At 42.9% G+C, this 13307-nt stretch overlaps 1 protein-coding gene across 2 annotated transcripts in view; it reads right to left on the bottom strand.

The window, feature by feature from the left end:
• Nucleotides 1-5193, bottom strand: part of BCAT1 (branched chain amino acid transaminase 1) — a 61034-nt gene extending 55841 nt beyond the window's left edge. Inside the window, exon 1 of one of the 2 annotated variants that reach the window (XM_064654440.1) lies at nt 4677-5193. In XM_064654440.1, coding sequence (XP_064510510.1) covers nt 4677-4685 — 9 coding nt within the window. In that variant the 5' untranslated portion in view covers nt 4686-5193. The remainder of the gene's footprint in view (nt 1-4676) is intronic. The other variant, XM_064654441.1, reaches the window with a different exon arrangement.
• Between the last annotated feature and the right edge of the window lie 8114 nt (nt 5194-13307).

The raw sequence follows: 13307 nt of genomic DNA, 5'->3' as shown, positions 1-13307 counted from the left end.
AACAGTAGGATATGCAACTTTATATGGTAAAATTACATATTACATTTGAGATGCAGTCATGCCCACATTACATAAAATCAAAAACGTCTCTTTTATTCAGTTTTTCGAGTGTTTCATTTTCCACGTATCAAAGGAAAAATTCCACAATTCAGAACATTTAACATCAAGTATTACAGGAGTGAAAACTGCCAGACAGAACCTTCACAGAAGCTGTAAGAATTCTAACCATGAACTGAATTTTACTTGCAGTCAGCTGCATTGAAAAGAAGTAAAAAGAAGACTTTGTAAATTCAATCAAAAAAAAGAAGCTTTTTTTTTTTTTTTAAGACAGCACTTTTCTTAAGGTTGGTGTTTTTATAATAATGTTTAAATCTCTGAGATACCCCCTTAACTTTCCCTTGATATTAGTAACTTTCCTAGGACTGCTGACATACCTATTCTTTTTCCATGGGCAGCAACTACTGGTACAGTAATTCATGTTTAAAGAATTATTCTTAAAATACATCAGGAGAAAAAAAGTTTAGTAAAGTCAGGATGTATTCTGAATATGAGAAAAAAAGTTCAATCTCTTCTGTAAAGCACCTGTACTTCCTTGAGACAACAGAGAGGAAAATACTGCTACTATACTGACACATTAAAGAAAGTACCTTCTGCAAAGAAATCTGCCTACAGTGGTGGCTTTAAAGATCATCCTTGCAAAGAGTTCTTTGTGTTGTTAAAAGCCAAGCAGTCAGGGCTCAGAACAAACATGTACTGATCCACATCACTGTGACAAAAACTAAAACCTGATTTAAAAAAATAAAATTTTAGTTTCTAAGCTTTTTTCCCAGGACCACAGGAAAATCCAGGCTGGAAGGGACCTCAGGAGGCCTTTAGTTCAACCTCCTGCTCAAGGCAAGGTCAGCTCTCAGCTCAGACCAGGTTTCTCAAGGCTTTATCCAGCTGGGTCTTGAAATTCCCAGGGAAGGAGACTGCACATTCTCTCTTGGCAACTCGCTGTCTGACTGTCCTTGTGGGGAGAATTTTTTCCTTATACCCAGTCTGAGCCTTTTTAATTTTAATTTATGTCATTTTCTCTTGTCCTCCTAATATACATCACTGCTGAGCCTGGCCCCATCTCTGTAATTTTCGTCTAGATTCTGGAAGGCTGCTATTACATCACCCCAAAGCCTCTTTTCCAGACTGAACACACCCAGTTCCCTCAGACTCTCAGTGTCAATGTTTTTAAAAAAGCTCATTCTCAGAAAAGGTAATGAAAATTCAAACATTTATTGCAGAAGTGATAACCATCGAGACAACAGTCTAAATGAAATTAAACAAGAGGACATGACTTGTGTGGTACTGATCTCTCCAAATCCTAGCGGAAATTAATACAATCAGAACCTCGTGGAATTAAACCCCATTTGTACACCGGGGAAAACAATTAATTTTCTGTGCTTACTAGGAGTGTTTTAATCAAATATTGTGTGGGAAATGCTCTAATAGGCAAACTGAATTAGCAGTAGCTGTGTACCTACTGAGAAGTCATATGTTGTCCTTCATTAATGCTTCAGGTATAATCTAAAATAAAACCTGGAACACACTGCACAGGGAAGTAAATGAGTAACTTTGTTGGAATGGTATGATGACATTAGCTTGCAAAAACAATGGGCCAAAATGCACAAAAAAACAGATGGGTAAAACTTCTTGATCATTTCAAAGACAGTTTCAACTATTCCCATTTAACTTTCACACCATTTGATGTACGTGCTGAAGGGCAACATCAGGCCTTCCCATAAGCATGGCACTGGATTTTCCTCTGCAACAGCATATGGTTATACTTGCTAAATTGCCCTTCTGCAACGGGTGCTCTATTTCATGATGTGGTATCACCTGCCCCTTTAATGTATAAAGTCACAAAGCAATGAAGCTGTTTAAAAGGTTAATGGGGCCCCCAATTCACTTCATTCTATGTAAGAATCAGAGGTTTCAAGCTGCAAGCATGTAAGTGACTATGAATAACAAATTAGGGTCAGATAATACTTTGATTTATGCTCGACTACCACCTAAAGCCAGAAATTTAAGATGAAGGTTGGGTGTTTAATCTCTCCATTACAGCTATAGTAGCAGCTGGATGGCCACAATTTATTATCAAAAGCCACAATCAGCACTGAGTGCCTTGAAGTCATAGAAGTCTCTGATGAGCTCATCTAGCACCATGAAGTACATAACATGTCACTGGCTGAATGTGCCAGTCCTCATGTGTGGCCTCAGAAGGCTGATTGTGCAAATTTTACAGAGATAATTTACACCTTACTTCCTTCATTCTAACCCTGAGGGTCCTGCCCTAAAACCTACTTGTAACCTTCAATTCCTTATACATTCGACTATGATTATTCATTTAAGAAAATAGCATAGCAAAAGGAAGCAATGAAAATAATGTCTGTTCTGGTTCTTTAGCATGCCCACATCAGATAATTTGTTTTAAAATGGGTGAATAAATTCAGAGCACCTGAGTGTTTACACAATTAATGAACTGATTTATCTCCTTTCTTAACACTGCCTTCCCAGGGATAAATTAATGACTTATAAAATCCATTTGAATTATTTTCACCTATCAAATTCTACCAGGGATATAGCCTGTGGACTATTTAGCAAGATGCCAGCTACCTAATGACTTTGCAACCTTCTTTTTTACCTATGATTTTGCAGCACATTTCAATGCTCAATTTCCTTGGGAAAAATCAGCATATCCACTGGATCACACAATGCTAGGCCTGTCAGTAACAATCAGTGCATTAGGTGGACAAGGCAGGACTGCAGAAACCAGAGGCGTAATTCATTCCTTATACATAACATTACTTTAAACAAAACAGAAAGAGAAGGTTGTGGTTGGGCTGGAAATAGTTCCAAGGAAAAATGGAGGGTTGTGACTAAATGCAGGAAATGACGAAGGGAGAGATGAAGGGATAAAGAGGTGTAATAATGTTGTTGCCTACTGATACTTTTATAAATGTCTCAGGTTTTGCATAAATAAGATAATCAAATCATAGTTTTCTGTACCTTTGCTCTACAAACACACAGTGACAGCCACAGCCCTGCAGAGCTGACAGTCTGAACAGAGGAGGCAAATAAAGGGGAAAGGGCTCAGACAGAGCTGACTTGCCCAAGGCCACATCACTTCCAAGTGGCAAGAGTGTACTTTCACTGCTGCAGCTGTTGCTTCCCTCTGTGTTTTCTACAGTAAAAATAGAAAGCTAGGTTTGTGCAGGTGAGAAGATTCCAATGAGACATCAGTGCTGCTTTGAGTAGACAGGCTGGTAGGTCTACAGCTTGCCAGCTACTTGGGTTTTTTTGTAAGGTCGTGCCAGAGCATTCCTGCCAGGTGCTGGACAACACCCTGGAGACTGGGATCATGCTTTCTTTCCCAGACACACAACAGGTACATCAGAAGTGATCTAGAACACTACAGTCTACCTCACTCCTTGACATGCTTCATTCTGAGTATTGTGGCTGTGGGAGCTGCCTGGGGATGTCTCAGAACAGTTTTCTGCCACTCTCCAGTTGCGGAGAGGGCGAATGGGGTTACAAGAGCCTCCCAAGGCTTCTCCAGGGGCTCGCCTGTCCCAGCCCTGCTGCCATCAGTGCCACCTCCACCAGTGCCAGAGCCACCCAAGGGAGAGCAGTGCTGGTGAGCCCTAGGATGAGGTGTGAGTAACATTTGCCATCACTGGCAGAGAGGAGCTGGGGAGACACCTGCCAGTCTCGTACCTGTTGTGCCCATATTCCATCTGCTGTAGTTACCCAAGGAAAGCAAATAACTCAGTCTTGTTTTTTCCTCAGCTGTTAACTTTGGCATCAGGCTGCAGCTGTGTAGTTCACAGTCAGCCCAGCACAGACCTCTTTCAAAACCCAAGAATTATTTTTAGTGCAGCTGTTCCACAGGGTGTATCTTGGCTGTGATGTTTCCTCACTCTAATTGAAAAGCACCCGTGCTATCTCCGTGCCCTTTGCCTTGACAAGGAAGACTTCTTTTTAATCCCCAGATCAGCCTCACTAAGCAGAACATAATAAACATGACATTTATAAAAGGATAGTCCCCACAAATGCTCATCTGCCACATCAGTGTTTGCTACCGACAACTCCTCTTCCATTATTTAAAGTTAGTTGTGAAATTACTCAAAACCTCTAAGCACATGTTACTGGGTTTTACCCATAGTCTATTTTAGTACAACGGCAGGCATAAGTCCTTTAATAAACTCACAGGCATAGAAAGCCTTGATGTCTGCCAGGAGACCATACCCTTTGCAGGTTTGTTTTGCTGTTTTGTTGTTTTCTTTTTAGTAATTGAGAGTCCCCTGTTAGAAATAAACAGAAAGAAATCCCCCCCAGAGGAAATTATACACCTTCCCTTCCCCCCTTCTCCATCCCGACTCATTATTTCTCTTCCACACAATTACCTCTTTTCCACACATGCTGTCTGCACGGAAAGAGGTACAATCACACACATCCTGCCTCCGAACCTCAAACAATACATCTTTTGGGGACAGAAACCCCCTCCGCAAAGCACAAATAACAAACCGGAGCATTAAAATCTGTAAAATACAAACCGATCAACCACCGATTTGCCAAGGAAAAGCTCCGCGCCGCCGGACGGACGGACGAGGGGATCTCGGCAGGAAACCCGCTCCGCTTACCTTGATCATGCTGGCGGGCGGGGGGGATGTTCCTGCCGGGATTTCGGCGGGATGGAGCCGGCGGATCTCAGATCCCCGGGCGCGGATGCAGCGGCGGCGCTGGGCGGGCTCGGAGCAGGGCGGTCCACCCGCTGCTGCTGCTGCTGCCGGGGATGGGGCTCCTGCTGCCGGGGATGGAGCTGCTGCCGCGGCTGGGTCTCCTGCCGCCGCCGGGCTCCGATTGCATCAGCGGGCGAGGGCGGCGCGCTCGGAGGCGCTGCCGGAGCTGGGCGAGGGGCTGGGGGCCGCCCCGCCCCGCTCCTCCCGCAGGCACGGGCACAGCCCACGTCCCACATCCCACCTCGGGAAGCACCGGGGGGAGCCGACCTCCCGCCCGCACCTCTCCGCAGGGTCATCCCGTCCCTAAAATGGCCCCGCGCCGTGCGCTGCTCCTGCCAAGCGGAGACAGTAATTAAGTGCTTCTGCTGGGAATTGTACTGAGGGCAACGCGCTCTCAGCCCTCTCTCCCGTAACAATCGTTACCAAACTCATCGTTTGCTGTCTCTGAGTCATTTCCTCTGTCTGGCGCACACACACCAACACCTCGCAGCTACCCCTCCCATCGTCGGCAAGCCTTGGGCTCTCCCGCTGCCTTCCCCATCCACCGCTATTTCCACGGCTTGTGCCGAGTCCTCCAGCGCTGCCACCCAACACAGGAGGGGCCCACCCGACCCGTTTTGTTTGGGGACAGCTGATGTTTCCCAGAGGGGCTCTGGGTCCTCTCCTGCTGATCAGTGCCCAGTCCGTGCTGGGCAGCACCTTCACAGCTCTTCACACCCCAGCTGGCCAACATCGAGCCTCTACCGCTGATTTCTGTGTGTAGATACTTGCCAGGCAGGTGACCAGCACCTGAAGACAAAAGAATAAACATCAGAGGCCGGTCTACTCCGTTAGTTCTACCCATGCTGCTGCCAGTGAAAGTGTACAGTAATAATACAATAAAATCATTAATTTTTAAGAGAAAATCCCAGTGTAGCCACGGTGTAATGTTCACAAAGTGCTTACTGCTTTCATTGTAACTGATTTTACGTTTGAGTCTTTTCTTCCTTTACTACTGTTCTTGTAAAGGTTTTCTCCTTCTGATCTGCTTGAGAGCAGTTGTAGAAAGCTGTTTTATCTCACTGCTACTCTGTCAGCAGTGCCAAGTTCTGCTTTGCAGGATGTACATGAATTATTCTCTCTTGTATAGTGCCAGAGATTGGTTACGTAAGTATAAGCAGGTTTTTGTTCCTGCCACTCTTCAGCCAGGTAAGAAATGAATTTACAAATGTTTTGGATTTCAAAGAAACACAGGTAAGCGATGCCACCCAAAACACAAGTTCACATGAACAGTGGTGTTTTAGTGGCTATTTAAGAGAGAAGAAAGAGGGAGCAAAAAACGGGAGGCAGAGAAGGCAGCAAAGACACATCAGGTGGATACAATTAATAATCAGGGCACTGCTACTCAGCGCTCATGAGAGCAATTCAATCTGTTCACAAGGAGTTATCTTCAGATTTCAATCATAATGTAGGAAAAACCATGCTGGGTCAGGCCAAGGGTCCATTTAATTCAATACCCTGTCTCTGGCAGTACACAATAACAATGCCTAGAGAAGAGTTTCAAGAAGAGAATAAGCATGTAGAGGCACTTTCCTGATATGCTCTTTTAGCCTCAAGGGATTTGTACCACAGCAGCTTCCTGAAAGATGAATTCTCTAGGCTGAACAGTTCCTCATGGATTTTTGTTCTATTAATTTGTTCCTTGAAGCCATGTAAAATTTGGTATCTCTAAGATCTTGTGCTCATGAGTTCCACAATTTAGCTCTGTTGTGTGGAAGAATGCAAAATTTTTGCTTTATTTTGTACTGGCCACTTGAAAGTTTCACATCATTCTCCATTTTTTCTGATACTGTGAGACTGTAAACACAAAGATCAGTTCATCCCCTCTATGCCATTTGTGATTCTACAGACTGCTGTTGAATCCTCTGTCAGCCATCTGATGGCTGAGTCTTAATGAAGAGTCTTAATCTTTTTGGTTTACTATAAAACAGTTCAATAACCTTTATCATCCTTGATTTAAGATGGGGATATAAAAGTACACAAAACTCTCAAAGTGCAGGAAATCATATTTATGTTTAATTTGCTTTCCATCCTCCCCCCCATTTCTTTTCATAATGCTTACAGTTCTGTTTCCTAATTTCAGTGTTCTTGGTCACTAAACTGAACTGATATATTTACAAACTATTTAATTCCAATGTTTCTGGGTAACAGGTCATTCATAACCCCTGTTTATATAAATTCAGCTTTTGTTTGTTTGTTTGTTTTGCAATGTGCATAATTTTATACTTACTGGCACTTTTATATGCTATTTTGACAACTGTGTACTCAATTCCACAAGGTCCTTCTGCAAATAGCTCTATTTTGGCTGAATTGCTTAACACCCTTTTCTTGAAGGCTTTAATCTCATAGGCAAATTTCTCCTTTCTCTATTTCTCTCCATTTTCCATTTTCTCAACTCTCTTCTGTTTCTTATCCTTAAACCCATTAATGAGAGCAACCATAAAAGCACCTTTCTTGGGGGGGCTTATTTTCTACGAGCCTTTGGTAAGAGATTTTGTCAAGTCCTTTGGAAATTCAAGCAGATTGTATCCATTGGACTTCTCCTGCCTGCACACTCATTGAATCCTTCAAAGAAGTTTCTAGATGGGCAGGTCAGGATTTCCTTTCAGAAAAGTTATGCTGAGTCTACCCCTCCACGTGATATTTATCCACTTATCTTTTTGCATTAATTATTACAGGTTGCACATTTTCTCCAGACTCACTTCAGTGTCCTGAATCCCTCTGGAAGAAAAGTTGTTTGACTGCAGTTTTACTGTTTCCAGAGCTCAGCTTGCCAGTCTGAACAGTATTGTGCTGTCAGCTTTTTTTCTTTTTAAGTTCTCTGCAACATGCATTTCAAGTTATCCTTAAATTACTGCCTTAAACTCCTGAGTTACAGAGCAGAATCCGTGGCCTGGGCAAAACTAAGAAATAGAAGAAGGAAAGGAAAGGGAAAGAAGAAACATTACCTGACCTACAGAGGATCTGTGCAAAGCCAAACCACCAAGTTACCTAGGATATATAATAAAAAGAGATTTTTTATTAATCTTTTTATTTTATTCAGAGCCAAATTGCCCCTGAACTTGCAAATTAAAAATCAGAAAAGGGATACAAAACTCAGAGAAGCTACAGAACTTACCTTAAAACTTGCATCTTGCTGCAACATATAAAAACCTGATGTTGCCATTAGTAAATGTGCCATACAGACATATTTTTGCAGTGTTGGTTTGTATTACCTTGGTCTATTACACTTCTTTATGTAACACTCCAGAAGTTATAAGGCAAGGGGCATTGCCTCTTAACCTCTACTCCTTCCCTCAGTTGTACTGATCCATCAGTAAGAATTTACCTTTTCTCCAGTTTGAATATTTCATTTTCATAGAACAAACCATTGTTCATTTCAACACCATTTCATTTTCCATTAACACCAAGAATTCTGTGAACGCTTTACAGCATTGTTAAACTTTAGAAGTTTTAATGAATAAATTTTTCACAAATATGAGAGAATTAGGTAATTTATATGCTCCAAGTCCAAAGTATTTCTACAAGTTCTAGGGATTCACAAGGGGAAGAGTTTGTGTCATGCACATTATCCAAACCAGAGCTGAGTAAACTCACCTTTAAGTCACAGAAATATGAGGAACTGCTCTTGTGAAAATGAAAATGCTCTACAAAATAAGGCCAAAGGAGGAATTCTGAAAGAGGAAACTTGTAATTCCATAATTCTACAAGGACAGAAGCCCTTCTTGATACATTTTCCAGGGTTTTTTCTCACAACCCTGGTCTGCATAAAGAACTTGGTTGAAGGTGGGTAGGAATCAGGTTTTCCATTTAAGAGAAAGCTGGCATTCTGAGAAGTTTTTTTTCCTACTGAAATGGAATTAAAACTTCCCATAGTAAAGTGTGGGAAACCAATTTTGTTTCAAACAAAAAATATAATTCTGAACGAAATCTGTGTTTCACTTTGATCCTGATCTTTTAAAACTTTCAAAGCTCTTTGTAATGTAAGTCCTCTTGAAATGTGTTCCAAAGTTATTAAAAGAAATTGTATCTTTTCAAAAAAATCAGAATGTTATGTTTTGATCTTTTTGAAATACTTTGCTTCTATTTAGCTTTTGTACTAAAACACAGTCTTTCATACTTTCTACAACTGCATGTAAGTGCATTGGCACAAAACTTAAAATAAGGAAACATGAACTTTCATCTACAGTATTCTTCAGGGAAAGCCTGTGTCTGATTTCAGCCACAAAACTAAAACTCACAAGAACAATCAAGAAGGTAATTGCAGGATATGATTTCCATATAGCTGCCTTGCAGAACTGGGAACACAGTTGTGGAAAGTTTTTTAAAGTGAGGGAAACAAAAACCTTTGGATGAGAATCAGCTTGGTGCTGTAGAAATTTCCTAGAAGAAAAAAAATATTGTGTAAGTATTATATGTGTATATACATAGAAAGTGTTAGGGGAAGATGATTTTTAAAATTGTTTTTACTTCAGGGAAGGACAGGTCCTTTAAATTCTTCTGTTTGGGGCTGCAACAGAATGATGAGAGAAGCTGAAATAATAAGCCATATACACAGCAAGCAGTGGTTGCAATTATTAGTCCTCTTTTGGGAGAGGAGAGGAAAGTTAAAATTCTTTTGTAGAAAGATGAAGGCACTATTGGCTGTCTCATAGTCACAGGCACAGAACACCTTGTGGAAAGGCTTGAGTGGGATGCAAAGTTTCACTGGATGGTATTTCCAGAGAAACAAGATCTTTTTGGAGCCGCACTTTCTCCTGGTGCTCATTCCCATCCTCTTGCCGTTTTTTCATCTCCTTGGGCATGTCAATTCCACCGTGTGTGGGCTCTGCTGTAAAATGGATTAGGAGAGGGATCTGGGTGTAAAAACCACAGATAAAAAGCCCGGGAGTCGGAAGTGATTGTTGTGGATGCTAAAGGGCAGGAAGTGTCTCAGCTGGCGCCCTCACAAAGCTGTACAGGCTGCACAATTACACCCGCAGAAAGAAACGTTGAAAAAGGAGAGTTGAGAAGAGATAAAAAGGAAGGCAGCCTCACAACATCTGACAACCAGGAAAATGCTAAAAAAAAAAAGGCTGAAAGGAAAAGTCGTGCATGTGTGAGGGTAATTGGAACCAAATAAACACAACGTCTCCTGCCCTTTCATTCCCATCCTCTCAGGGAAACAGCACTTTATGCACTCTTCCTAAATAAGCATTTTGTGAATGTGTCACTTATTTCTACCTCAAGAGGCAAGAAAAACATTGCGCTCTGGGAATTAACCAAGAAGTTTGTTTCCAGCATTTCTTCCAGGTTTCTGTCTTCCAGCTACTCACCTCACCTCTTCTCTCCTCTCATCTGCCTCCCCATGAGGCTCTTCCAGAAGGTTCTGTGTAGCCACACCTTCCTCACCTCAGCAGGGCCTGGCTTCCTTCGTGTCACAGAAGGTGAAGTGTCAGTCACACTACAGAGCAAAGCCTTCAAAAGGCATTTAAACTCCCTCTAAATGCCTTCAAAGGGCACTTGAAGTGTACCAGAGGTGGGAAAGGGGGCACGGGGAGATGCCATGAGCAGCAGCAGTGGAGCCCACCCCAGCTGGCTCCGTTTGAGGCTTTAGCACCTGGACCACGTGAATGAATCCTGAACTCTAATCAAAATCAACCTACTCCTTCACATTTGAAGGGAAGCACCAGGATTCCTTGCCAGCCCATTTTCCCCCCTCAAGGTCACTCCCAAGATTCCATAATTGCTAAGTCACTTCTTTGTACCCCACTCAGGCCTGCTCGAAAAGTGGCAGAAAAGTGAGAGAGGGGAAACATTTGATGTTTTGTGCTGTTCTGGGTTTTATTTTAAGGGGGGAAAGAAGCAATTTGAGGCTAATTCTCCACACAAGTTCATAGAGTAAGAGAACTGTTTAGGTGGGAAAAGGCCTTTAAGATCACTGAGTCCAACCATTACCCAGCATTGCCAAGTCCACCACAACCTCCCTGAGTGCCACATTCACCTGTCTTTTAAATACCTCCAGGGATGGTGACTCCACCACTTCCCTAGGCAGCCTGTTCCAGAGCTTGACAACCCTTTCAGTGAAGAATTCTAATAGCCAACCTAAACCTTCCCTGACACAATTTAAGGCCATTTCCTCTTGTTCTGTCACTTGTTACCTGGGAAAAGAGGCTGAGCCCCAACTCACCACAACCTCCTATCGGGCAGTTGTAGAGAGTGTTAAGGTCACCCCCTGAGCTCCTTTTCTCCAGGCTGAGCTCTCCTCCTTCAGCTGCTCCTCATAAGACTTGTGCTCCAGACCCTTCCCCAGCCCTCTTGCCCTTCTCTGGATGCACAAAGTTAGACAGTTAATGATAAAAGCCACTCAGCCAGGGCACATGGAAGACTCACTGCAGAACTGCCTGGTTTCAGTATGAAAACTAAATATTTGAAGACTGGGGGATTGGTGGGTTTTTTATGTGTTTTTGCTTGTTTGTTTGTTCTGGTGGTGTAAAACATTTGGGGCCAAAAATGCCTTTTATTTCAAAGCAGTAGAATTAAATTGCAGAAATCAATGTGAAATCTTGATTTCCCTGATGTTACTGGAGGAGCTTTGGAGTGCCTGGAGAAAAAGGAGGCAGCGAGGCAGCTGAGCTGTGCCAAGTGGAAAGCCTGCTTTCCCATCTCCAAAGTACAACCCGATTGCTTCAAATCCTGCCAGCCCGACGCGGGGCTGACACGCAGCATTCTGGCACCGACAGCTCTCTATAAAAAGCTCAACATCCTCTTTGTACTTTAAAGCCACGTTGAGGTTCCCTGGTCTAAATTAAGTCAAGCTTAGAAAGGCTCCAGAAGCCACAAACCAGCCAGGAATTTTCAAGCTGTTTCCCAGGTCCCACTTACCTGCAACAGGACTCGGAGCTGTTGGCTTGTGGTGCAGCTGATTCAGAAGAAGACAATATAAGGTATGTTTTGCCCTTGAGCACAGGAGACATCACCCCATGACCCCTTGCCCAGGCTTTGCTGGCACCGTGCTGGTGCTCACAGGGAGCTGGTGATCCCCCCAAGTCTCATCGCCACTCCCACCGCCCTCACCTCGGGAATTTCGCTTCCTCGTGGCTCCTCCTGGTGGCAGCGGAGAGACCCCTGACCGCAGGACCATCACCAGCCAGGAACTCAATGCTTCTATAAGATACCCCGAATTTATATATTTTTATAGGAGATCCACCACGTTCCCCAGAAAAGCGGTGCTCAGTGGAAAACGGTACCTGCTGCAAAGCACACAGGAGCACAGATGGATTTTGGCAAGCACACCTCTGGGCATGGGCTGCCTCTGGGGGTAAACTATTAATTAAACTACCATTAATGACTTGTAACCAACGCTAAGTGCATTTCTATAAACAGATATTGGTCCATATATAATCCCAAATTATCAGTCGTAGCACTTAATCTGAGATAATGAATTCTGCACCAAATTACTCCACGTCAGTCCTGTCATTTTTCTGTAAATTTTTGTATGTTTGAGGAGGATGCTTTAGCATATAATTGTGGTGAAATTAGGCTTGGCAAGGGATTACAGCAGCTGCAGAATCTCTTTGTAGGGCTAAGCATGTGATCCAAGTCTTCTAAAAGATGCTTTAACATGCCAAGATCAATACCAGAGGGGTAAAGCTTAGAATAAATGGGCCACAAAGGACAAATTCTGCTGGGTAAATCAGTCTGGTAGTGACACACTAGTGATGTCACAGCTGGTAATGGCAATTTGAACAGCCAAAGCAAGCCAGGATGTGGCAGCCACACAGAGACAGGAGTCCAAGGGCTGGCAGTGACAGTGACCTCTGAAGAGGCAGCTGGGAGACACAAGTTTGGTTTAGGGACATGGACTCTACTCTCCACCCTGACTGATAATCAAAAGAACCAGACAGGCAACAAGTAGATGAGTCTGTGCCTTGAAACCTGGTGAATCAAAAATTTAACTTAATTCCATAAAACCTTGATTTTGACATCTGCCACAGGGGCAAGACTCTTTTCTTTATGTTGCTTTTGACAGAGACTCTAAACTACTGTGGCACCATACTGTGAGCAGTAACAAAGCCAAAGTATTCCTGGTTAATGAATGGCCTCTAGTCACCGAAGAGAATGAGCCATGAGCTATGTACAGATTAAAATTATACCTTATACCTCTCACAGTTTAACAAATGTAACCAGACATTGCTGTGAATTTGTTTTCTTTTATATTAGGAAGTGTCAGTTCTTTGGAATCCTTACTATAGAACCAACTTTGGTAAAGGTTAGTTGAGAGGCTGGAACTTTAGTCAGAGTAAGTTCTGAGGGCACTAACTGGCACATAAAACCAACACACCACCTCAGCAACCAGTTAAAATCCTTGCTTTGCTGTTCTGCTCCCTCTGAAAATGCTCAACAGTGGGCTGGAAGTTTGCTGAGCACCATGGAATGGTAAACCTGCTTATCAGGTCACTCTCTAGCATACAGGGAACTCATGGTCATATCCTTGAACTAAGCTGAAAGTCT

This window comes from Pseudopipra pipra, chromosome 5 (assembly GCF_036250125.1).
Source record: "Pseudopipra pipra isolate bDixPip1 chromosome 5, bDixPip1.hap1, whole genome shotgun sequence".
Lineage (NCBI taxonomy): Eukaryota > Metazoa > Chordata > Aves > Passeriformes > Pipridae > Pseudopipra > Pseudopipra pipra.
This window is presented reverse-complemented; position numbering and strand designations above follow the sequence as displayed.